Consider the following 26,944-nt stretch of genomic DNA (forward strand, 5'->3'; position numbering starts at 1 on the left):
ACAATGACAGCTTTCCTTTAGTATTCCCCACTGCAGCACCTCTGCTAAGGCCCTTGCCAGAACGTAATTAAAAAGAATGCAAGAAAAGGAAAGGATGGTAGAAGATCCAAAAAGACAAGACTGCAAGTTTTACAGAGGTTGAGAACACAAAGTTTGAAATCCGTATTCATAAACACACACACACAAAAAGTGTGATCACTATCAAGCACCAACACACTATGCCTCCTAAACAATTAAAATCCTCAACAGGTGCTGCACACAGACAAAACTTAATTTACCATGAAATAGATGAATGAAAAAAGTACAAGCCTTTTCCTTTATCTACGGGTATACTTCAGACTGAAAAAAAGAAAACAGGAGCATTCCTGCAGACCTCAAGAAAAACTGCCTGCTACGTGAACAGTGCGGGATAGAGCATATGCAGTCCTTTACGCCATGCACATCTCTGCTGCTGCCAGGAAACACCTTAGCACAGGCAGCTGCAGGAATGGCTTCTTCATGTTAGAGTACAAGGGTTTAAATATTTTATTTAAATACAAAACTACCACAATATCAATTTGCATTTTGAGACTTAACGGCCATGCCAGAACACATGCTTAACTCAAAGAAAACTAATCTAGGCTTTCACATGAAAGGGACAGTTAAAACACTGACATACCTTTATAGTGGTTCCATTTGCAAATTCTAACCTTGGGCCCATCCTGGTAGTTTCCCATAAACTGATCACTCCTTGTGCTGAAAATTTGCTTAAAACAAAGGCAAGAGACTTACTATGAGTCTCATGGTCAACAAATGGCTCACACAAAGCCTACCCCTCTCGTGGACTCCCCAAGGTAAGAACTTACAGATGGGACACACAATTTGTGCATCTTGAAAGAAAGGGCAACAACAAGGCTAGATAACAGTTTATTTTGGAGAAGATAAAATAGTAAACCAACCCTCTTAATATCCTCTATGCATTTGATTATGTAGCTTCTTTTGATTGCCTCTTTCACTGCATAGGCATCACTGAGGATCGTCAGATGTTCCTCCAAGGCCTGCTGAATAAGACTACATGGTAATGTTGGAAGATGAGCCAGCTCCCAAAGTACCTCCAGCACCTAGACAAAGTAGTGCAAGATTAGTTAGGACCTAGGAAGTACAGAGATGAGCAACTCTACGTTTAATAAAGCAACAAGAAAAAAAAAAAAGAGATTTTATTTTGCATTCACATGCCTTCCCAGTGGTTGTCTCCACTCGTGCTTCTCGACCAATGCGCCCTATCAAGCTCAACAGCTTCTGCCGCACTCTATCGCTCTCTGTCTCCCAGCTCTGCGTGGCAAAGAAATAACATTCACTATTACAGCAGCAAGCACTCAGTCTGTTAAGTCTCAAGTGTACACAAAAATACAACCTACAATTGTTTTACTGCAGGAAAATCAAAATACAAACAAGTATGTTTTCACAATCCATATTTCCTTATTTTTGTTACTGGAGTTAGCAGTGCTAATTTGCTCAACTCTTTTTCAAATATAAACTAGAAGAGATTAAATAGAATAATAAAAATCTCACTTTAAAGCACCTTTGCACTGCCTATATAATGTACTTAAAATCTAAGTCAATTAGGAGAACCAGTAGCTGATCAGGCTTTTGGATTAACAAAAAAAAAAAACAAAACAAAAACAAACCCCACCACTCCAGTATTAAAAGTGTTATTTTATAGCCAATTTTATATTTATATTTTTATAGAGAAAACATAAACGTATTCAAGGCACTTGCCTTTTGGTAGGCTGAATGCACAAGTACATCTCATCAATTCTCTTCCTAAGGAATGTAAATTCATGTGAAAACTTACCTTTTGGATTAGGACAAATAAATGATTGAGTTGATCTGAGCTAAACTTCACAGCAGCTGCAGCAATAATGGTATGTATGTTTTCAATCACAGTGGAGGATTGTCCTGACTGAAAAGAGGAAGGACAACACATGAAGGTAGGTCTTTATCCCAAATAGGATAAAGAATAACTTTTACCTAAGCATTATCCTACTATTCGTACTAATGAGAAAGAATATCAGCCTTTGACATGTTAGAAACACGAGGTAAGAATAACTGTCTCTGCTTCTCATTTTACTGGCAGGGAGGTCTTTGGAAGTAATTCTAAAGCAGGGAAGAACAAGTTAGTCTGCTGTTATTACGGCAGCTTGAGGATGCTGCAACGGCCCATAGCACTGTAAGGTGTGGTGCCAGCAATACAAACATCAACACTTGTACTGCTTGGTGAAGTTCACGTGTGTGGTGCTCCATCTCTGACACTCTTTAAGGCTTTACTCAGAAGTGAGCAATACAAAATCTCCTCCCACACTGATGGGAGCACCATGGTAACAGCAGCCAGAAGACGGGAGGACATACTGCATTTTATTAAAGAATAAAAGTGAGCAAGCTAGAATCATACTTCAGCTCTACTAAACACGCAAGACTTGCTACCATGCCTGCACATACTGCAGAGCCGACAGCGTCCAATGAGTTTAGTCTAAAATTTCAACATTTGGACAGAGAAGAAAATGATTTCCTGCAGTGGAAGATTATGTTTCTGGTCAAAATTTCCACATGTCATTTGCATTAGGCAGTCAAACCTTTCCTACACAGCAATACGCTGAATATACATAAAGTAAATGTGAAAAGATGACTTGTCATTCAATTATATGTATGTACCGGAAGTTAAATGGGAATTCATACAATTTGAGCTCACTCTCTTTAAAGTCACACTGTGAGCTGCATTCAAATTTATACCTTCAGCCATGAAAATTAATATCCTTAGGCATGGTCTTTGGTCTAGACAAACACTCTTATTACCTATTTCAGGCTGACAACTTCTTATTCCAAGTAAAATATTTTTGCAGCCCCTTAACACTTATTGCAAAGAACTGAACTGCATCATAAGATTTAACAGCTGTGTTACAAGAAATTGCCAGAACACTTGATTTTAAACGGTAAAGGAAGAAGTAGTAGAATGCCTTCGCATTAATTATACCGTTAAAACCTCAACACCTCCACTTTGCAATAAAGAGATGCCTATATTATAAACTGAAAAATCCCACCACTAGAATGTCTGCTTTTGTAAGACAGTCTAAAAGCACCTGCCTAGTCCTGGTTGCTTACCTGAATTCTCCAAATTTTAGTGAGCTCGTCTAAGGATAATTTACTGCCCAGCAGTTCAATAATTCCCTTTATACGATCACAGTATTGCGCTTGGTCTATATTACCTATGAAACAAAGGCAACTAAATTAAATATATTTAAAACATTATTAGATACATTAAACGCGTAAGAATGAACAAGCTCTCTTAAAAGGAGTAAGAACAGTTAACTCCATTTGAAAATTCTTTCTTTAATGTTACAGACAAATCTAGCAGTTCAAAGAAAAAGCTCCTGACAATTTTATTTTGTTTCACTTCATACGTCTGATAGCAGTTCACACCTATAGGGTCTTACTACTTGGGAAAAAACCCAAGATCTCTTTTCTCTCTTCTCTAGCGGCTAAGAATATACAAAGATAAACTGAGAGTAAAAACCCCCGGTACAGCAGAAGATATCTGCACAGGTGTCAAATAGAGGACTAGATGACAGCAGCAGAATTTGCGGGTTTTTCTTACTCTATTTTGAAGACAATAAAAACCTTGAACTCCCTTATAATAACGTTCCATTAAAACGTATTGAAAAGGACAGACAAAATTTTTAATTTAAAGACATTCAAAGCGCATGACAAAAGTCTTCGTGAAAGTGCTTACCTTCTAGAGCAATTGACAGGACAGAATTTTCTACTAGCCAATTTAGTAACCTGTCTGTATCTATTGCATTCTTCACTGACTTGGATACAGTGCTGTCTTCTATTAATTTTGTTACCTAGAAATTGCAAAATGTGAAATTCTAACAATGATTCCCACATGCATTATACACGCACACAATGAAATTATTCAAAAGGCTTACTGTGAAGTTTAAGTGCGAATCCTGAATTATTCTGAGCACAGGTGGCGTTTGGGTTTTTTTTTTGTTGTTGTTGTTTTGGTGGTTTGGGGTTTTTTTTGTTTGTTTGGTGGGCTTTTGGTTTTTGTTTGTTTTTGTTTTTTTAACAAGCTGTTTAAAGGCAAATTTCTAACCAGAAACACCTCCCTGTCATCAGTTGCTGATGCAGTAGATTCTTATTCCCACTGTGACACAAAAAAGCTGGCCTGTGCTGCCAGGTATATTTCTACATATATACCAGAAGTAGGTTATCTCAGGCTTCTGCTTGTTACACTCAAATCAGTGTCCTATTTTTTTATCCAATACGGAACTGATACAGGCTCCTCACTCTAGGGAGGAAGAGTACATTTCTGCTAAGGCCTTCAAAAGTCACACTTTTATAACTTCACCAAGGATACATGGCATTTATGGTTAAGAACCAAACAACAATGAGGTTTAACACCTCAATTTTCCCATAAATAAAAGAAGCAGAAAGCACAAAAGAGGGACTCTAAAACACCTTACGATGTCTGCATACTAAAAAAATGCCTTTTTTTGGGACATTGAATTGTACAAGTTCTGGAAGGAAGAGATGAATGAACAACTCTATATTTGAAACACAACTCCCATGACAAATAAACTGTTTTCTTCTACTTAGATATAAAATTCTAGCATAAAGAGCCCTGGTCCATAAACTTCAGCTCCTAGGTGCTACTACAGTGTCCATGTACAACCAAAATAAAAAAAAATACAATTATATAGTGTAATGATCTAACTGGACCGAGACATCAATCTACGATTAAGTCCCATTTGGGTTTTTTTCCCCCCTTTTCTCTCAATGATAGGAAAGAAAAGGGATATCCCATAAGATGCTCTGAATTATCAGGGTTATCTCAGAGTGAATATTCAATGAAGAGGATAGACCATTGCTTATAAATCAATCTGAAATTGCAGTTCTTAGAAAAGGTTCAATCTACGCCTAGTTGTTTTCTACTTGGGAGGCCGCGGTCCTTGCAGTGGCTACTAATGTTACAAACAACTCTTGTCATATTAACTTGTTTTGGTATTTATTACAAACTGAGCTTTTGCTAAGGCAACAAAATTTGTCAGGAAATACTGCACCACCTCTTTTTTAAGTTTGTGGTTTCAATGATTTCCTAACAACCCATCGCACCTACACGCACGCACATGTACACGCACGCACACACGAAAAGCAAACCTACTTCTTTGAGGGAATTCATTTTTGCACTGAAGTGAGGAGATTTTAACATGCGCAAGAGAATGTCCAGCCGTAAGTCATCTACCGCAGTTACCAAATCAGGTTGGAAGCGCATACACAGCAGTTTGATACCAGACAAGAGTTCGGGGATACTGACTAGTCTCTGTTTAAAACAAAACACACAAAAAAAGGGACAAATAGAAGCGTTGCTATTCTGTTTAAGGCTTCAGTGATTCACAAAGAGTAGGTTTAGTGACCCAATACAGAGTGTTTAATCTATGAAATGCAGCACCACGTACATCTGGAAGTATTACTTGTACACTAGAAATTCTAAGACAACAAAACTTTTGATTAAAGTAGACTCTCCTGCTACAGATTTGGTACACTAAATTGGTCCTCTGTAGTCACACAAACTATGCATACTTTCCAGTTTACAATTAACAATTTAAGTCTAAGTAAAAAGTCAACACTTCTGGGTAACACAGGAAGCAGTCACAAGTTACACGGCCATTTTATTAACACTTACCAAATTCTCAGAAGCAAACAGCTAATGCAACTGTTGTATGTACACAAGTTAGAAGAATTTAACAGACTGCGGATAGTAAGCACCTTCAAGTCAGTTAGAGAAGGGAGCATTCTGTACACTTCAGAAGGGGACCAACAAAACCATATTCGATAGCAACAGTAGCAAAATATTTTAAAAACCATCATGACATCAGATATTTACTGAAAAGGGTATCGAATGGAATTAGGTAAATGTATTTTGTACTATGTCATTCAGAACAGGCTGGATTTTTGCCAGTGAAAATAAAGCTATTGTTCAAGTCTACATTGCCAGCATTTCCAAGACACACAGTAAATTCTTCCTAAATATTTAATATATAAAACATTACCTTGTCTTTCAAGTCCTTCTCTTCTACATTCTGTACATATTTAATCATTTTATGAATGATTGGATCCAGCATGGGCTGAAGAATGTGAGAAAAGGCATGACAATCATTTTATGTTTCCTGAAATCAATTACATTACTCAGAAGATCTGGCTGCAGCGAAGTGAAATACATAGCTGAAAGCTCACAATTATCTTAGACGTAAAGCAACACCTACAACTTACATAAAACGATCCTGCTATGTACATCCCTAAAAAGAAGCAATGAGAGCAAGAAGCCATTTCAGACCACCATAATACAGGCTTTTTTTTTAAAAAAAAAAAAGAGATTGTTCAAAAAGCATCCCTTACTAGATGCATATGCCTCTCTGACTCCCAGTGGCTTCTAAACTACCTCCATTTCAAATAAAGACTTTCAGTCACTTATTAAATCAATAGTTTTTGTTAGTGAGCGTAGGTGTGAAGCCTGGGGTATATTTGCATGTACAAATATGACACGGTGAATTTTTTTTTCTGTATCACAATTTCTTTCCAGTGTAAACTCTCATATCCATGTGCTTGACCTCAGTCACAAAGCTCAACTTTAAAACAAAATCCATCCATCAAGCTAGATTCTTTTCCCACATGCTTTAGACTGATGAAGCTTACTAATGGCAGCCGCAAAGCTTCTCACTGTTGCAGATGTAGACAAATGACTACAGATCACCGTGCTTAGAAAATGAATCTGAACATTGCCTGAGCCCTCTATCCATCACCCTCAGGATGCTCAAAATGATTCTTGTACTTTATGCAAAGTGACTTTTAAAGGCTTTTCGAATTAGTCACCAGTTTCACACCAAGACAGTTGTAAACTAATTTTCAGTCCTCTGGTTTTTCAAATTCCTACGGTAAAAAGAACAGGTTTTCATGTAGTTGTCTTTCTGATACCAGACTGCCCAAGATCTACTTTAACACAGAGGACTACATCTGAATTTGAGAAAACTACTACAATCATGTTTCAAGGCTTTTCTATTTGTTAAAAAGAACTTATAACAACGGCATTTTACCTGTACTACGGAAGAGTTAAGATATTCTGCACAAACTCCAAATGGCTGAACTAATGCAGAGATTGCCTGAAAGAAATACAGCAAATATTTAGATGCACATGTAAGAGATCTTTTCAGAGCTAGTGATCTATACCTTAAAAGGCAAAGTGAAGGTAAGTATTTATTATTTATCTCATATGATAATTTCCAGTCATTTGCTACAAATTGATTTTGGTGTGCATCTCCTTTACAACAACGCATGGTTCAGGAAAGAGATTTACTCTACGGCATACAGTACGTGTTATATATTTTTGCCTGAAATAAAAAATGCCTTCCCAGTTTTCACTAATCTTGATCCTCTCATCATTCTGCTTAGTCTTCTCTGCCTAATCCTGTTTCAGTCACAGAAGTAAACAGACACATCACATTTTGGTTGCTTTCTACAGAAATGAGAAGTGTGAATGTAAGACTTGAGGTTAAAGCCATATGGTAAATTTCTTCCCCAAAGCATTAAGTGGGAGAAAGCTTTTGTAAATGTGTCATATACGTGTCAAGATCTCTTCAATGCATGACTTTTTTATTATTTTTACTTTATACTCACACTATATACCTATACTACCCAAACTATATTTGGGCTTATATATGCAAGCTTTTCTATGATTTTCAAGTGATATCTATCATCAAGAAATTAAATGTATAAAGACTTTTGTTTGCCAATAAATAATACTAAAATCGGTTTCTTCTCATACTGGACCAAGAATTGTGAAATTGAGTGTGCATCACTGCAACCAAAGGCCTAAATTAAGTGATGATGAACCAGACTTCCTTTCTAAACAAGCAGTTATTACTCATTAAAGAAAGCAAAAATTTCTATTGCAGTATCAGGATTTACATCGAGTTTCCTTATTCTGTCATGCTCGCACATGAACCTATCTCTTTATAAAGCAGCAAATATCAATACTCCAAGAAAAGAAGTTGAATTATCTCCAAATGGCATTTCACTGAAAGCAGACTGATTTTATATTGAGGGACAAGATAGTAACTGACAGTTTTCCCTTAGCCTCCTCATTCTTCAAATCTTGGAAGATTATGAAGTCTCCTGGATATAGCTTAGGAAGCTAAAACTAAACAATCTTCGTCACCAAAAACAGTTTAGAACTGTTGAATGAGTCAGTTTTTAGACAAAGCTCTTGAAAAGTTGCTTAGGATTAGACAGTGTCTGTTTTCCTAAGGATTTTTTGTTTCTTAAACAATGATTTCTCTAATAAATGACAGAAGTCAATTCACTTGCAGCTAAATGCAGCTACAGCTGAAGTAAACAGAAAACCAGGGACATACTTGTGAATTTACAGTCAAACTAGACTGGATTGATATCTAACTGGAAGGCTGAACGTTAGCCAGAAAGGCACACTAACGCTTCCTCTTTTCTGTGATGTCTCAAAAGCTTTTGAGTCAGGATTCTAATTCACAACCTCATTTGACCTCCAGTCTGACTGCACTTTTCCAGGGCTCAGTGGGAATGTTGCTCTGGTACCAAAGCAAAGGTAAGAGGGACGCTACTGGTTTTGCATGAAGCGTGTAATGGAAAGGGAGAACTCTCGTGACAGTGCATGAGCTTACCCCAAGTTCAATATCTTCTGAATTGAGTTTGGACTGAATTGCTGAAAATCCACCCAACTCTGCAAACTGAAATAAAATAATCAGTATTATGTTAGTGAACTACAGTATTTTATCTTTTAAATAAGTTATTATAGAAAATACTCCCTTGAGTTGCTGGGATGTCAACAAGTATCCTTTACCGTGGAACACGACATTCAATGTAAGCTTTATGTTTTCATGGGAATTCAGGGGCACAGTGGGGAATGCAATTATACCTGGTACCATTTTAAACATCAAGCTAGAAACTCTGTGTTAGGTAAAAACGGATATAGGGAAGAAAGCGAGACCAACATATAGCAAGAGCCTAGCATGTCTGACTGGGAAACAGCATGGCAGCCTAAGCTGAGCTCTTGACTTCTCTAGTCACAGCTATCATGCTTGGGTAAGGTGCTCAAGGGAGAATGGCAGCAACTCAGTAAGATTTATTTAGCAAGGCCCCTTCCCTACATGTAGGCAGGATTAAAATCTGAAAGTATTTTCTTTGTGGTTGTCACAAAAGTGAAGAGTGGAAAAACAAATTGGGGGGGAGGGGGAGGAGAAGAAATTATCTCTGAAGTCCAGTGAATTCAAATAACAAATAACATTCTGCTTGGTTTACATTTACCTACCCTGTTTACCAGATCCACCAGCCACCCATGAGGTTCCTTGAACAATTAAAATATTAACAAGTTAGTAGCTGCAACAATCAATGCTAAATCATCTTCTGAAACAGAGATTTGGACAGACACATTCAGCCCATTAACCCACACCCCAAATGCGTGCACTGTTACTTCAAAGAAAACAGCAAGGTGTTCCTAACAGCTCCCTTACCAAGCTCTGGGAGGTTCTCATTAGCATCATCCTTTTTTGGACTCTGCTTGACATCACTGACCATGTGCTGCGGCAACAGTACGCACTGTGGCTGCTGACTCACGAGCAACTATATTTATAGCACATTAGCAGCATGGAACGTTACTAAAGAACCTTTACCAAAGCAGTAGACATAGAATTTTCTTTCTACTGCCACAAACTTGTCTCCTGAAGGAGAGATCAACACCACCAAGGCCCTTTTTTAGACCCACCCATCTGGAACAACTGCGACAAGACAATGCAAACTTCAAAAACTGCCTCCTTGCCAGCATGTCTGACCTGAAGATATCCTATCCTTGTCTGTCAGACAAGTATGAATTCTCTGCTAGAACTGTACACTTTGACTTATCCTGGTCATTTCACACTCAACAGCCAAACACACAGACCAACATATACTGAAGATCTATTTGCTGTAATTCTTGGTGACACATTTAAACTTCCTTGAGTTATAAATACCTACTGATCAAACAATCTTTTCTGAAACAAACACATCTACCCTAAAAACAGGTTTTAGGGCATGGCCGTGCTCACCTTCTGAAAAGTGGATATGGGCGAGACAGCATGCATGTTCCCCTCCCCGAAGACTTCTGCCCAGTTTCTCTGGCATACCTTCATTCGATTCTTGAAATGATACTCATTGTCGGGGTTAAATGCCTTGAAAGAAAAGCCCATGGCAATGAACAACATGGCTTATGCCAGTCTCAAAACTTATCTTGATAATGTCTGACTTGTTCAGTTGAGCACTTGACAGTTAAAGATTTAGCAAAAAAATAAAGTTTAACAGAAGACTCCTGCTCCTGCCTCTCAGTTCTTGCTGTATAAAGCGTTCTGAAGCTTCCATTCTGTATAGACATATCCAATACCCATGTGAGCCAGATATCCGTAAAAAGGGGGAGATGAACTCAAAGTACCAGTTTTAAAAAATAAATGGTGAAGTGACAGCAGATATTTATTTCTTTTTTTGAGCGTGCTAGTTTTCAAGACCTTTGAAAAGCACTCGCCCCTTTATCAATTACATACTGGATGTTAAAAATCTGCAGGAAGCAATGGCTGCAGGTTGTAAGATGATATTTTACAACTTAAATAGTTAGAAAAAGTAGCAGCAGCATAAATATGAAATGACAAATACCCAAATATTAGAAACTGCATCAAAGAGTCAAATACCATTGTAAGTACACCAAGCAGGCCAACAGGAATAGGGTCTTGTTTTACTCTTTCTGCAACCAGGTCCACTAGCAGCATAAGCATGTTGTATATTCCTTCATGGATTTCAGTTCCCCACTTGTGAACAGCACTGGATGTCAACAGCTGAAAAAAAAATAAATTTCTTTTTTTTAACACAATCACAAAGCAAGAGAAATTTATCAACCCCTGAGCCTGTTTTCAGAGCAAATGCTTCCTTAGAGTGTGCTGTCTGCCACTGTCTGGCATGTTTTTCAGATGCTCTTCCTGCACTGGTGGCTTAAGAGTTAATTAAATTTGTAATTTCATTGAAGAACACCTTAAATCACAGTTTATGACAGAAAATAAAATGTAGCAGAGCCAACTGTTTTCCATTTCCATGCACTAGTAAAGACTGTAACCTTTGCAAAGAGCAACTAATATGAAATTAATTAGTTTGCAGATTGAACCCACAACTATTAAATCTTCAAGTAGGCGTGCCACAAAGCTGCACTGATTCAGCTCTAATAACCATTTACCAATTCACACTTTTTGAGCAGTTTCTATTAGAAAACAAAGAACGTGTACCATGAGGAGAGAGTATTTAACACTGCTTTCCCACCTACTGAAACGTGTTTTTTAAATCTGGTCTAACGTGATAGTTTATGAAGGACATGAAGCTTCTATCTGCAAACTTCATTTAATTTCTGCTAGCTCTGTCTGTACATAAGCAGTTAAAAAGCTTAATATTTTAAATACAATTACTTTTTGTACCATTTTAAGGAACAACAGAGTTTCTTGCAAGAATTTCAGTGTATTGTAATTCAGCACATTCTGAACTTAGATTTCTACAGATTATCCTTCTGGAGGAGCAATCTACACTGTTTATTTAATATGGAAAAAATACCAAGTGATTTAAAAGCATTATATGTAAGGTTATTACTCTAATACCCAAATGAAAAAATAATTTTTTACCCTTAAATTTCTATCTTCCTTAAAGATTCTTATATTCTCAGTATTTTAAGATTAGGACTGAGTAGCTCTTTAAAAGGTCCATATATATTTTATGCATATGGTCTAAAAACCGGGCAAACCAAAATGGATACAGTAGTGGGAAGTAAATTGGTTTCAGGAGCTCTGTAGGGAAAATTCACAGTAAGCCGAAGAAGAACAGCCAGAGAGGCACATCAGGCATTAAGCACTGAGGGGAAAGACAAATTCTTAACAGAATGCAAAGAGGTAAGAAAGAATTTAGCAACCTTTCAAAGAAGGAGCAGAAAGATGAGAGTTAGAGGAAATCTGATTCTGAACTTGCCATTAATGGCTGTATCAAAGGGTCTTTAAACCTGTCTTTAGGTTCTACTAATTACTATAGCGCCCTTTATTTAGGAAAGGAAAAAAAAAAAGAAAAAAGCTATGTGGTAGAGTTGGCCAGAGTTGCAGAACTAGGACTTTAAATGATTTCAATGTAAGTCTATCTATGGTTTTAATCTAGTAAAATAACGATTTTAATCTAAGGAAACACTCGGTGGCTACCACAGTTTCTGAAGGCTGGATTACAAAACACTATTTCCACCATGAACACCACAAAGAAACATTGAATTGGTCCACTGTACCTACTTACCTTTTTAAATGCTTCAGGCATGCATCTGTCCATAAATCTCTTGCAATTCTCGTCAGAATCAGAAAGACCTTTACAGAAAGGAGAGTGCTTTTTTGAAGTATTTTTTTTAAAAAAATACTTTTTAAGATTACCTCTGGGAGTTCGTTGCAAGTTTTTGGGAACACCAACGAAAACCAGCAGTAATAAATGTGCCACTGTTCATTCATAACTGGCATACTTTTTCAGCCACAAAAAGGGGTGAGTCAAGAGAACTTGCCTTTTAGAAATAAGAAGTTTCCCAATGTTCCATGTTTTACAAGTTCTTTAAGCATTATTAGCACTAGAATTATTACTTCGAAGTATATAACTTACACTAACTTCAGAACACTTCTGATGCTTCACAGCCTCCACCCAAAACCTACTCTAAGAACCCACTTTTAACACAGGTTAGAAACAATGAAGCAAACAAGAACCACCTAACAACTTCCATTCTTCCAACAGATTCTAACATCCGTTTAGTCTGCCATCAGGCACGATGAGTAACTGTCTTGCATTCTTTATTGTATACCGGTTGTTGGGTATGACGCTTCCATAACACTCTTAAACCCAGCCAAAGTACTGAATACAGAAAAGTCAAATTCGGGTCTAATGCAGTACAAGCATTTCGCTGGGGAAAAACAACCAGTTATACAAGCGTGGATTTAGATGACAGCTTGTTTTTATGAATGGAAAATAACCAGCACAACGAAAGAAAGAGTCAGTAATTCAGCTCTGAAAAACAGTAGTTTCTTTATGTTCTAATGATTATAGGAATATGTGCTCCATTTTAAAAAACCTTAAGTAAACAAATTGCTTTAGAGAAAAAAAAAAAAAGAAACTGACATTCTTTTTACAGCATCGGGTAGAATAGTTCACTGTTAACCACTTTCACAGAGATGTGATCATTCTGCAGGGTGCTAAGTTAACAACTGCAAGATTCATATGGAAGACACAACTGCCCACCATACTGTCTACCAAATCCTTTGAACAGATAATCTTTATATGGGTAGAAAGAGAACTTACCTAGTCTTGCTAGGTATGTGGATGCAATTAGGCACTTGCCTAGAGACTCTTCCCGCTTATAGGGTATGGACCAGTGATCTGTTAAAACTCTGCTCTCCAGTTCATACAAGTTAGTTGTTGGAAACTCAATACCTTCACCGGAGCAATTCCCATTTTCATCATTTTTCTGTGAATAAAAAGGAAGTTCAAGTGAAACAATTTTTATCACTCTGTCCTAGACACTTTAAAGGATTTAGCAGCTTCAGAAAAGCATCTGTGCTTGTAACAAGCATGTCAAATTCTCAAAAACCCTGAGGCTGCTTGTGTTTTTCTAAAGCAGAACTTAATATTTCAATTTGAAGGGATTACATACCTTTATGTATTTCGTGTAGGTGATAACTACTATGTTTACATAACTAATCACTAACTAATTGCCTATTTAAGTGGCAAATCTCGTTCCTTAGCATATCAGATCCTAGAGCCAAGTGATAAGTACTTCCAGTCCCTGTGAGACTGTAGAGTACAAACCTTGATCTTCACAGATCTGCATATTAATCCTCTGTTCAACAACTGCTGCAGAATAAGGAATAGTTTATTCTAAGGGAGGCCAATTTCATCACCCTCTCACCCCATCACATTAAGAAGCACAAGACACTAATCCAGTACATTAGGATTATTTTTTTTACTAGCTAATTTTCTAAAGAAAAATTTACATCTCAAATATAGTTGTCCAACAAGGAAACTACAATTGTCCTGCTCCCAAAGTCAAAATGAGTTACTGGAAAACGTTCTGGAAGACAAACAGGGAAAAAGCAAGCAGATGTCTGCAGCTAAGCTTTACAGTTTTCCTTGCTAGTGCCACTAAACAGCAGCTATTTCTGTGTACAGGCAGAACACAGAATTAGCCCCGTGTTCTTTGCTAAGTGCCATATGAGGTAACTGCCTCAGTAGCATCAAATGAAAGAGTAGAAGAGTTATCCATTTATTTTCTTTTGTTTATTTTTTAACCTCGCATAGATGCTAGCTACCCAATGTGTCAAAGAGTTCACATGGACTAGCTTTCCCTGCCTTCACAAGAGCAGACAACTCAAGCAGGAGAAAGGACAGAATGTCTGGATCAGGCCTGGCTGCAACTGGGAGCAACTGCCAGAGAGGGAGGAAAACACAAGTGCAGTGATGGTAACAAGATCCCCGAGAGAGAAACCAGGGACATGTAGGGAGGAAGGACAAACAGGAAACATGTTCAAGAGATACCAAAAAAAAGAAAAAAAAAGAAGACAGTGTCAGGAAAGTGAACAGAAAGAAATAAACAAAAAAAAAGAACTGAACTCAGGAGGACATGATATACAAAGAACAAAATCACAAAGAACAAAATCAACGTATGCAGACAAGTGTGCTTCCAGCTCTCTCACTGCACTTGCTATTTGCAGGATTAGATCTGTTTATTAAAAAGTAAGTGTGGCACATTCACTTTCATAATGATTCAAAAATAGTAAGCCAAGGAAACAGCAATTGTATAGAGCTTGCCCTTTAAAGTTCACTGGTGCAGGTGACAATAGCACACAGCGGCTGGACTTACGTGCTAAAGAGCAGCAGTAGAATTCATAGAAATGGAACACTGCTCAGAAAAAAACCCATATGTCAGTGTTTGGGAAATAAGGTGGACCTTCCCCCAACCCCCTACCAAACATTCAGTCCTAAGTTTGTCATTACGGGAAGTTGTACTTTAACAAACCCGAATGTCAGCTTCTGAAACTGTAGTCATCTGATCCAGTGCTGTGCATGGAAGCCTAATGTAATTCACATCTAGCAAACCATGCCCTGTTTAAATACTTCAGGTTTTGGAGAAGAGACGTTTGAGGGTCTAAATGAAAAACATTTAAAAGCAACAGTTTTCTAGGAAATAGCCTGCTGTATTGATTAAACAAACAACAGTTAAGTTTACAGCTTTTGTAAGGGATATCCATCCAGAACACAAAACATTTCCTGTAGAAAATAAATGAGCAGTTTTAAAGAAAACCCTTACAGTAACAGTACGGGATACAATGATTAGTCTAATAAAGTTAGACTGAGTATAATGTAAACACCCAGTTGCTCGGTGTTCAGCGATTTCAGTTCAGCTTAGGCTTGTAGCAACATTTCAATGAATTACAGTAACTGAGCTACGGTTGCTCCAACCCCTGGAGGAAAGCGACCATGTTAAATAAAACTATAGTGTTAGCAACGGACAGTTTAAGAGGTGCAGTCCTTCAACTGTTGCTGAAAAAGTCCACTCGTTGTTCTGCTTCCCCATCTGCATTGAAGCAATGGTGCTCTTTATTTACCTCTTTCCACACAAGCGATTGCCAGTGTCCGTACTACGGAAATTCATAAGGAAAGAGTGAAATAACACATGTTCTTCACTATACATTCAGCTCCCATGAATAAGGGTATTATCATAAATTGCACTAAGGACACATCTGCCCTATTGCTGGATTGAATCCACCAACAATGTAGTAAAAAGATTTTTTTTTTTATTATTTTTTTTAACACAGGAAATAGCAATGAGTGTGGTACTAGGAATATTGCCCTAATAACAACGGGAACTATTTGCACTGAAGGAGCACATCTTTGGCACATTCCACTATTTAGACACAACAACTCTTCTTGCTTGTCAGTTTTCTGCCACTAAAACCCTGCCCAGAAAGTATCAAGTGTAATTATTTATTATTTTTAGAGCATATCACACACAAGTAGCTTCACAGCTACCGTGAAATCTACAACAATCTCAAATAAATGCCCAGTTTAAAACTCAAATTCCCCTTCAAAGCATTAATAAATTTAATACCCTGCTTTTCTTGGAGATTACTGCTATGTTCAGTTTATATTACTGCAGACTGAGTCTTGTTTCTTACAACCTATCCAGTATGAGTTAGTCTCTTGAAGGACTTATTGCTGGTCTCTCATAATTAGGTCCTTCTGAACAAAAAAATCCCCAAACTATTCACCATCCAACTTTTAAATTGATTTTAAATCTTTAAAGTGAGGGGTTTGTTAAGAGCAGCTGCCGTAGGAAGGTGCAATTCAGCTCTGCTCTTGCGTAACATGATGTTGGCTCGCTAAACAACACAGGCTGAAGCTCTTGCGTGCTCTGCCGACATTCACAAACCCAAGTGAGCTCTGAACAGGTAGCCACAATTAACACATCCTAACTGAGGCACTGGGAATTGTCACTACAGACTCCGCTGACATGGGTCCACAGGCGAAATAAAAGCTTTTAAAGAAAAGAGTATGCTATCCATGAAAGCATATAGTACACAAAAAAAGTACATCAGCCTCCCAGGAAGTGTTTTTCCATGTTTCTTCTTTGGGGAATTACATGTTTAGTTTGTTTGTTTTTTTTATTTTTTTAAATATACAAACAGAAACTACCTCCCTCCCCTCAAATAGATGACTTAAGAACAGCGTCTGCCAGTTGATGATGGCCTAAATCACAACTATTCCAATTCTGGCTGAATAGACTTAATACTGGACTGGCACCTGACACGTTAAGGATTTGTAGAGATATTCTCCAACAATAGAATAGTAAAAAGGAAAAAAAACCCAAATCACCTATTCCCGGCAGCCAACGGGTAATACAAAGATAAACTGTCTGAAAGTCTGTAGGAATCAACTGTTTTCTGAAACAGAAAGTCATGGTGCACATCACACATCCCGTGACTATTCTCCCCTTTTGTAGGTGAAGTCTTGAGACCAAAAAACATTTGCTGGCAAACCTTTAACATAATTTTTCATGTCTTCTGATTTATCTCTTATTACACAAAAGCCCTGAAGACCCCCCTTTCTAGCAGTCTGGACTCTTTTGTCTTATTTTCAAGGTGTGAAAATGCAGTTATGTCTAAACATACATACATGGGCTCCCTAGAGAAATATCCTCAGATGAACAGTCTTAACCACTGATTCAAGACGCTCATTCTGGGGACCTGGCACCTCTCGGAGCTGTTTGCAAGGCTGAATAAACAAAAATTGTTAAATATCTGATCAATAAAACATTGCGTAACTCTGTAATATAAAGCTTTCCATGGAAGACTAACACAGAACAAAGATTAGCCCTCGCACAAAAAGTGAAATACAAATTAACTTTAATTGCCAAAAGGTCACAGTTCAAAGCTTCAAAAATGTATTCTTGCAGTATTCAGCTAATTAACTCATCAAACACTGTTTAACTAAAGCCACTGACGTTTACCATACCAGTCACTTTACATAAAATAACAAGGAGTTTAAGAATGTGTTTTGATGCTAATTGTCAGCCTTAGTAATGAAATTACAGTCAAATTATAATTTAAATTTGTAAATTTGTTTTGATAGATGGCTACCAACAGAATTTATTATCACCAGAGCTAAGAGGCTCACATTATGTACTCTTGAATCTAGTATAACTTACAAAACAGAATCCCAAAGTCGTGTTTCCTTCAACAAGCAACAGGATCAGACTTTTCTAAGGCACCAGCAGATCAAGCAGTTCCCTTCACTCTAATGCCTCTCTAGTAAGTGATTTTCACAAAATGACCACTGTTTTCTAGCCAAGAAAACACATTTTTGATGCTTCAGTGTTTTGTTTAAAAAAAAAACCAAACAGCAAACAATTTTGTTACTGTGCACCTACAAACAGGACCAAATTTAATTGCTCTGAAAAGCAGTAATGAAAAACCTGCTTAGAGACAGAACTAGAAGCCAAAAATTCTAGGTCCACCTTTCAGTTTTTAATCACAGACATACTAAGCAATAATGAGGAAATACATTTTTCAGTGCTTCAGCTTCCACAGCTGTAAAGCATCTACAGCGATACCTCCCCCTGCCAGTGCATGCTGATGCACCATTCACTACCATTTGCAAAGTACTGGGAGATGCTGAAGTGGAGGGAATGTGAGAGAAATACATCAAATACCCATAAAAACAGATCAGAGAGCAGAGAATGCTCTGTCTATTATGTCCATCAATTTGTGGGAGGAGCTATGAATCCTGAAGTCATGACTTGACAGTCCCTCTATCTGCCAGACTACTGATTAAAGCAGCTTTTACTTTCATGCCTGGATGTCAATTCTTTTTCCTTTTAATTAACTCCTAAAAGGAGGACATTCTATTACCTAGAACTGAACCACAGGGGTAAGAATTTAAAGGCTTTCAAATAAATCAAAGCTACCACCTTGCACTTACACTTGAACACACTAAGTATGAGGTATTGAGTGTTTAAAAAAATTGTTACATTTTCATACCTGTAACCTACTTGCTTTTTATAAACTGCTACTCCAGGAGCTTAAAGAGCTTCTTTAAACTCATGTTAAGTGGCAGACAAGGGAACAAAACTGAAGAGTATTTCCCAGTTACCTGTTCTTGCCATCAGATCAAACTCACTCAACCCACATTGCTAAGAGCAAGCTTGGTATCCTTTTACAAATATGACGATATCAATAAGTGTTAGAAAATGGCATCGTATATGGAATTTCCACATTAGGTTTGTTATTTGGCAATAAGAAAACCCACTGTGATTTCCTAAATGTTTTACTGACACTATAGACATTTATGTGGGAAGTATACTACTGTTTAACTGTTCTAAGTCCTAAACAGAATCCACAGAATAATATCTGTATGCAAAATTTCTGAGAACAATGATAGATAGGAATGTTTTCTGTTATTTATGTTCTGCTACGAGAAAGTGAGCTAGTTGGGGAGATATATGGATGTTTTATTCTTTTTGCATAGAAATTAAGCTCTCTGGTTCAAATTTTTTCTATGCACTACTTTACACAAGCAAATGTGTTCTTGTCAGAAGAAAAAAATATTAGTATTTCATCATGCTGGTGTAAAGAAATGACTGCAGCCTATCACTACAGGAAAATAAATCTTATGTTACAGACTGCAACCAACTGAAGCTGATTTGGACTCTCACCTCACCATAATGACATCCTAAGCAAATTCTCATTTATTTAGTGAAAGTTCTCACAGCAAGTTTTGGACACTGACCTTAACTAAGAGTAGTACAAACGCACTATCAAAAATGCATGGTTAAACTAACCCTTTCTTAGTAGTTGTAAGGGATTATAACCCTTTACAACCACAATCAACGACAAAAATCCCACGACGCCTCCCCCTTCCACCACCTCTCACAACCAAGAACTGTGTAGGACTGGGAATAAGAACACAATATGAATTTAAAAATAAAAATACATTCAGCAAAGCTAGAAATTAACTAGGATTTTCTAAAACCATTGCTTGTACTCACGTCCCTGATTTCCAGGGTGATGGCGGGATGTTACTAAGCAATATTCCCCAATGCACTTGCCTAGTTGTTCAGAGATAAACACAGTACTAAGCATTACAGCAGAACAAAATAACTAAGGCTCTGTAAAAATCACATTTGTGATAAAAGATTTATTTAACTTAAAAAAAGAGGAATATCTTTGCCCTTTTATACTACTATAACAGTAGATTCCACTGCAGTGGAATCTGAGACATACAGATTTGTTACAACCACTTTTGGCAAGGTATTTTAAAGTTTGATAACCAGTTGTAGGCCAGGGAGAGGTCACGGAAAGCCCTGTTAAGAGTGCCATTCATAAGGACCCAAGGAAAACATGCTTATCTTGCACGTGTTTTCAGTATCGTCTGTGGTTTTATTTAAAAAACCTATTCTATTAGCGTAAACACTAACAGCCAGACTCTGAGTTGATACTATTTTTCCTCCCAAGCCTCGAGTTTTCATAAGCACAAAACCCCATGCTTATTTCCAAATAACTCAAAATAACTTTGTGTGGTATCAGATAAACATTGTGCTTTAATACAATAAAAAAATGAATCACAAATGCTTAGCATTTCAGTACCTAAAACTAAGTCAATACTTCTATCTCCCCTTGCCAAAACACCAGGCATTAATAGAGAAGTGCTGCAGAAACACTAGTTAAAGTATTTATTATAACATTTTAGTGACAAAAGGTCAGGCTCTGGAAGGGAGAATTAATTCAGTAACACTGCTAAACACTCACCTATGCTTCTGTTCTATGGATGCATACTGATGTATAGTGAGACACAAACTAGAACTGACAAAGCAGATGACAACAAGCTTGAATTCAAGTTCTACAATGTATTATTACAAAATTGTGATTAACTAATAGGAAAAAATCTTTAAATGCCTCTTGAGACCGCTCTGCTGGGCATCAGAACTGCTGTAAAGTAGTGAGCAGGAAGATCAAGTGGCAAAAAACATTGTGTACATTAGCTTTGTAAAATTTATTTTAATTTGGTTCATGAAGCATAACTGAAACATACATAACTGAAACATACATACCAAAACTATTCCTATGGCAGCACAAATAAGTGTTCTTTTTCAAAATAAGAGCTTACAAAAGAAACAGGCACTTCCTTTCCATCTTTGCCCTCCTCACACAAAGAGCTACTTGTTCCTTAATCCAAAAGCAATCCAAATGATTTGCTGGAATTAACTTCTAACACTGGCTAATTTGTTTTTATTCTCATTCTTCCTCAGTATTTCACTTCCTTATTAAACAGCTGCCACAGAATAGCACTGTAAACTGGGAAGATGACCAGAAAATGCCTCCAGAGAACATTATATCAAAGACACTTCCTGCCCAGCTGAGAAATTTGCTACACAGAGCTAGCTGTCTCTACCTCCACTGACCCCACAGGCACCACCTTCACTGACGAACCAGTAACTATAAACTGGTAGTCTCAGTCTGAAAAATTACTCTGACAATCAAATTACATGACAATGGATTTATAAATTATTCGAAACAAAGCTTACATTTAAAATTAACCAACTGCACTTCCCAGTATTATCCCTATTTCCCCTAACTTCATGTAGCATCTCTATTACTCTGTGTTATATCGAGAACGAAAACCAGGGTATTTTCTTTCAAAAGCCAAGATAGCATTAACATAATCAGAATCTAAATAGAGGTCCTAGACCAGGGCCACTAATTTTTGAAAACAGTGATGCTGAAAACCAGGACTGCTAAAATACTAATGCCACTTGACATTCTGATGGCACCCAGCCAGGGAGTCAATGCCAGAATCCACCACAGAGCTTTATTTGATTGCTTAATTGTTTTACGAGGCCAATTCCTAGACAAGCCACACTGTAACACTTCCACACGAGAATGCCAGAAATACTCACTTTTGCAGTGCTCAACACTACTTACAAAACAGAAGACTGACTTTAAATTTATAAAATTGTAGTGTGAAATCCATCTAATTTGCTCGAAGGCTTGTCTTTAAATAAATACAGCTCCTTCCGTTCAAGGATCAAAGAACTTCTCAAGGCTGATGTCTGTGGCACTGCTAATAAAGCACACACCATTATCCTCATTTTACACACTAGAAGCTAAAACAGAGGTTAAGTTACACACCCACTGTGATGCAGCACATCTGTGGCAGAACTGCCTTCAGTACTGAGCTTTAATAATGAGGTGAGACAGGGTTTTGGACACACCAGTTCTGCAGCATGACTAGTGAGAATGTTCCCGGCACTGTTACTCACTACAGTTGCTGGTCTGTTTCTTTTATAAAATCCCCTTCTCTTGAAATCAAACAGCACCTCTAAAAGCAATCTTGGACAAGTTTTATTATAAACCTTATCTAGTAAAACCTGGCACATATGACCTTTTGATCCAGTTCAACTGAAAAAAAAAACCAAACCAAAAATCAAAAGAGCACATGCTAAAGGAGACAGAAATAGCTAGAAGGTAATATAATCCGTTAATCACAATTTACCCAAAAGGTCATAGTAATGACTCTCAGGAGCTGTTTAAAAACAAATCAAGATAATTTTAGTAAAGGTTACGCAAACCGTTGCTATATGTTCAATACTGTTAGTCTAAGTTGGTTCCTACCCCTTACTGCAGTTTTAGGTTCTCTGGTCACAATCCCCACATTCATTTGGCCTGCTCTTCTTCATCCAATTCCCCCCCAACTCATGAAAGTCAGCACTTGTGACACTCATGGTAATTCATGGATACACTGACAGACACTGTCATCACATCGGTTTATAGTCTTATCTTAAATTATAAGGATTTAGCAGCAGTTCATAAAACAGCTTATCTGTCAGTCATATGAAAAGATGAGTATGCCATCCTTCCACTCCCCCGACTCGGCAAAGAATCACGCTGTAAAAATCTGTACGTTCCCTAAGGAATAAACTCAGAAATCCCAGATTCTTGCCAAAATGCACTTAAAATTTTACTTAAGCTGACAGACATAAACATATTAATTATGTCAAACAGGCAAAGACACCTCTTGCAAAAGCAGGTGATTTCAGACTACCAAAGTGGTTTGGCACTACACTGGGCAAAACTTCAAACCACCTGTAAACCTAAAGCAGAACTTTCTGATTTTTCAGAAGACAATCGAATGTTAAAGCCACCTTTGTATTTCCAAACCTGTCTGCCCTTTTTCTTTTAATGAGTTAAGCATGGCCATGCTAACAGCATCAACTCCAGAGATACACTGCAGCTACTAACGTAAAACTGAATCAACTGTACGCTCCTGGGAAGACATTTACCTGCTGCAACTGAAGTTTCAGCCCTTGGGAAAATGAATTTACGTTATGTCTTCATCTCAAGTCTCAAAAATAAAGCACACAGCACGCGTTGAGCCAGCGCATAGCAGCTGTCTTGCTTCCAGGCCAGTTATTCCGAATTCAGGCTTCTGTAACACTTCCAGACACCCCTGAAGACCAGCAGTCTGGACCACTGAGAGAGGATTCACACTGGTTTTACTGTCTTATCTAAAGAAAACATGTTTTTACTGGCATATGTATCTGGTCGCTGTGCTATTCTCAAAGAAAAGCAACAGACAAGCCTTGCTTTGATCAACATGCTTACTGAGCAGAACAGATTCTAACATTATGTAATAGAAACCAAATAAGCATATGCAAACATAATGGCTTCATTACTGATTAGGGAAAATGTAAAGTGTTTAATCATTCATAAATCTATTCTTATATGCATAGTAAACTGTACTCGGCCAAAAAAAGAACGTAAATACAAAGTACAGACCTGTTACACACACATGTTTGAGACTGACTAAAGCTTTCTTCTGATTTTTGAATTAAAAAAAAAATCCTAACTTTTGTTCATGAAGATTACTAGGCTGGAAAATTTTATTCAGGGGAACATTTCTAATAATTGTGCTCTTTTAATTTATACGTTCATGTACATTGCTGATATATAAAATCCAAAAATTAAGCCTAGAAATCTAACACACTACCTCCCCACTACATAAAAGTTAAAACTGGTACTATGATGAGAAGGAGAAATACACACTCTAAGAGCTGTTAGAGAGACAGATGATACTGAGGAAGGTAAACAGAGATAACGTCTGAATTATCACAAGATAGTATGGGGTACAATACATTTCAACATAATGTATACGACTACAGTGAATAATACAGCTATTTGTGCAATGGCTTTCTGTACAGCTTCAAATGCCATAAGCTTGTGCTAAATGGAAAACTACCTGCTCATTAACCACCTAAATAATAGCTGTAGTTTATTAAATGTAGTTCTAGATCACATTTAAAGAATAAAAAAACCCTCAAGAATGGATCGTGTATCGCTTTTCCCCCTTTTATAAAATATATGTCAAAAGCTGCTAAGTTGTACTGCAACATTTGACAAGTAAACACAGGCAACAATTCCAAGTTATAAGATTTTTACAGGTACTCTTGTACTACAAAAATATTGGTTTGCATACACGTGCAGGAGTTGACTGATGCCCATATGCAAATTAATCCAATTACTAAATTGCAGCCTGAATTTATATAAAGTTTCATGTAGCAAGATACTTCAGTCCTTCTGAAATGCCTACTTTGTGGATTCACAGCCATTTGCCTATATTGAAATGTTTTGGTTTCTCTCCTGTGTGTTAACAAGAACACAAGTCAAATCAAACAAGAACATGAGTGGCAAAGGAAACTATAATGCGTAAGTAAGTTCGATCAGACATACAAGCTGAAATAACAGGGGAAAAAATCCTCTTAGTCAGAGTTGTCAGTGTCATTTGTAATAGGAACAGGAGGGGGAAAAAAAGTGCTTCTCTGAAGTTTACACTGACAGCTTCTCTTGAAATGTCACACTGACAACCCAGATTGTCCCAACCATAACTATATCTGACAGGAAAATCCACCCTCTTGATGGCTGTAGAGATTTGAATACAAACAGGCAGAACTCTCACTCCCAACCCTTCAAAGCAAAGGATAGAAACAAATTCCCTATTGCTTCAATCAGTGAAGTTACACAGCGACTCCCCTTCTGCACAGCACACACACCGTCCCACAGACCACCTCACTCCACAAGCACACATCATCAGCTTATACGAGCTAAGGATCTAACCCAGTTAATTCAGTAAACAGGATCACATGTCTTTATTCTGCAGGACTGGACTTCAATATACTTGAGAGTATGAATATGAATGATCTGTGCAAGCGTAGCTATGTACAAGAAGGTATGTGCATGTATTTTCCATATACATTTTTACAGATACATACACACACACAGTTTTATTCACATGCTCAGGCACCCGCTATTGGCCACTTCTTGAGACAGACATTACGCAAGGTAGCCATTTGGTAACACACAGCAGGGCTGTTCTTCTGTTGTTGCCCCCATGAGCTCCATAGCCTGGACACTATTAATTAACTCTTTTCATAGGAGCACTCTGAGAAGTTCTGGAAAAAAGACCTGGAAGAGGAGAAGGCTTTACAGGTAAGTGCTACAAAACTGTTCCAGGCAGCAGGGAAAATGCCATATCTGCTGGCTGAGGACTTCACAGTTCTGGAAGAGGATGGAAGAGAGAAGAGAAAAAGGCAGACAAGGAGGAAGGAGAGAAATTGGGAAAGGCTGGCATTCTCCAGCACTTCTATCTACTTCAGGTCCATTTTAGAACACAGCTATAATTTACGTTATGAATTAAAGCCTTTGTTCTGAAAAATCAAAGAATCATACAATGATTTGGGTTGGAAAGGACCTTTAAGATCACCTAGTTCCACCCCTTGCCCTGAGCATGGGCACCTCCCACTAGACCGAGTTGGTCAAAGCCGCAGCCAGCCTGGCCTTGAACCCCTCCAGAGATGGGGCAGCCACAGCTTCTCTGGGAAACCTGGGCCAGGGTCTCACCAGTCTCAAAGTGAAAAATTTCTTCCTGATATCTAATGAAAATCTACCCTCTTCCAGTGTGAAGCCATTACCCCTCGTCCTATCACTACATGCCCTTGTAAAGAGTCCCTCTCCAGCTTTCTTGTAGGCGCCTTCCAGATACTGAAGCTCACTGTATTTGTATTTCTGAATTTATGCTTAGCTTACCCGAATAACACTGTATGCAAAGTAACACCCAGACCCCACTTTCCTTCACATTGTGCAAACAGTTAAGAAAATATTAGACAGTCATTAGTCACTCGGATTATGCAAGAAGGCATGAGAGGGGGAAGAGTGAAAATAAATAAATAAATCCTACGGTAGCCACACATTCCTAGAATGCCAAGGAGAAGCCCGGGTGCTCTTCACCTTGCAGCGATCGCAACGGACAGCCACTGCCGGGCACCGACGGGGAGGGCGGTGGGAGAGAAGCTGCCGGCCCGTGTGGTGGCGGCCCGCGGGGACCCTCCCGGTCACCCCCGCAGCGGGGAGGCTCCCGGGGGAGCTCCCACTCGCCCCGCCGCTGACAGGAGGCCGCCCCCGGGTCAGCCCGCCCGGGGCAGGCCGCGGCTCACCTCGGTCTCCACCACTTCGTGGTAGGCGGGCGGCGGGTCGAAGCCACCTCCTCCTCCTCCACCGCCGTCCCCGTCGCCGCCGCGGGGGCCCTGCCCGCCGGCGGGGGAGCCGTGCCCGCCCGGCGGGCCCTGCCCGCTCTCCATGGGCTCGTAGCCGCCGTAGTGGAGGCCGGGCCGCTCGTTGGTGAGCAGCGCCACGGCCTCGTTGATGTCGTTCTTGGCCAGGCGCAGGGCCTTGCGGATGGCGGCGGCGTCCGAGAAGCCCATGCAGAGCAGCGTGGTCATGTGCTGCTCCTCCTCGCTCTCCATGGCCGCGCCTGGGGGGGAGAGGAGGGGGCCGGGAACCGAGGGGCCGCCGGGGCTCAGGCGCTGCCCGCCCCGCCCGCCGCCATGTTGACGGCAGCGCCGCTCCCCTCAGCCGCCGCCGCCCCCCCGCGCGCGCCCTCGCACACACACGCGCTCCCCCTCCGCCCCGCCCTCAGCCCGGAAGCGGCGGACCGAAGCCCGGCTGGGGACCGCACGCCAGGCCCGCGTCACGTGAAGGAGGAGCAGCGCGGGCATGAATGGAGTGTCAGGGGAGCGGGGGGGGGAGAGGAATGCGAGGGAGCGGCCGTCGCCATAACAACGGGCGCGGGCGGGCGTGGCCGGCGAGGGTCACGTGAGGGGGGAGCGGCGTTGCCAGGGCAACGGGACCCCGGCCGGAGGGTCGGGCCTGGCTGCGGCCTGGCGGTGCCTCAGCGGCCGGGCCGCCTCCGGCCC

The 26,944-nt window shown here is 39.1% G+C and overlaps 1 protein-coding gene across 3 annotated transcripts in view; it reads right to left on the bottom strand.

Annotated features, from left to right (window-relative positions):
* USP24 (ubiquitin specific peptidase 24) overlaps positions 1–26,602 on the bottom strand; it is a 65,656-nt gene extending 39,054 nt beyond the window's left edge. For 2 of the 3 annotated variants that reach the window (XM_054211399.1, XM_054211397.1), the window contains exons 1-15: positions 26,186–26,602; positions 13,447–13,612; positions 12,406–12,473; positions 10,785–10,928; positions 10,152–10,274; positions 9,380–9,415; positions 8,733–8,798; positions 7,134–7,199; positions 6,093–6,167; positions 5,204–5,362; positions 3,767–3,881; positions 3,139–3,242; positions 1,835–1,942; positions 1,216–1,311; positions 939–1,100 (exon numbers count right to left, since the gene is read on the bottom strand). In XM_054211399.1, the coding sequence (XP_054067374.1) occupies positions 939–1,100; positions 1,216–1,311; positions 1,835–1,942; positions 3,139–3,242; positions 3,767–3,881; positions 5,204–5,362; positions 6,093–6,167; positions 7,134–7,199; positions 8,733–8,798; positions 9,380–9,415; positions 10,152–10,274; positions 10,785–10,928; positions 12,406–12,473; positions 13,447–13,612; positions 26,186–26,494 (1,797 nt within the window). In that variant the 5' untranslated portion in view covers positions 26,495–26,602. Of the gene's footprint in view, positions 1–938; positions 1,101–1,215; positions 1,312–1,834; positions 1,943–3,138; positions 3,243–3,766; positions 3,882–5,203; positions 5,363–6,092; positions 6,168–7,133; positions 7,200–8,732; positions 8,799–9,379; positions 9,416–10,151; positions 10,275–10,784; positions 10,929–12,405; positions 12,474–13,446; positions 13,613–22,978; positions 23,769–26,185 lie in introns of those variants that run through there. The other variant, XM_054211400.1, reaches the window with a different exon arrangement.
* Positions 26,603–26,944: the final 342 nt, after the last annotated feature.

The sequence above is a fragment of the Rissa tridactyla genome, chromosome 8 (assembly GCF_028500815.1).
Source record: "Rissa tridactyla isolate bRisTri1 chromosome 8, bRisTri1.patW.cur.20221130, whole genome shotgun sequence".
NCBI classification, from domain to species: Eukaryota; Metazoa; Chordata; class Aves; order Charadriiformes; family Laridae; genus Rissa; species Rissa tridactyla.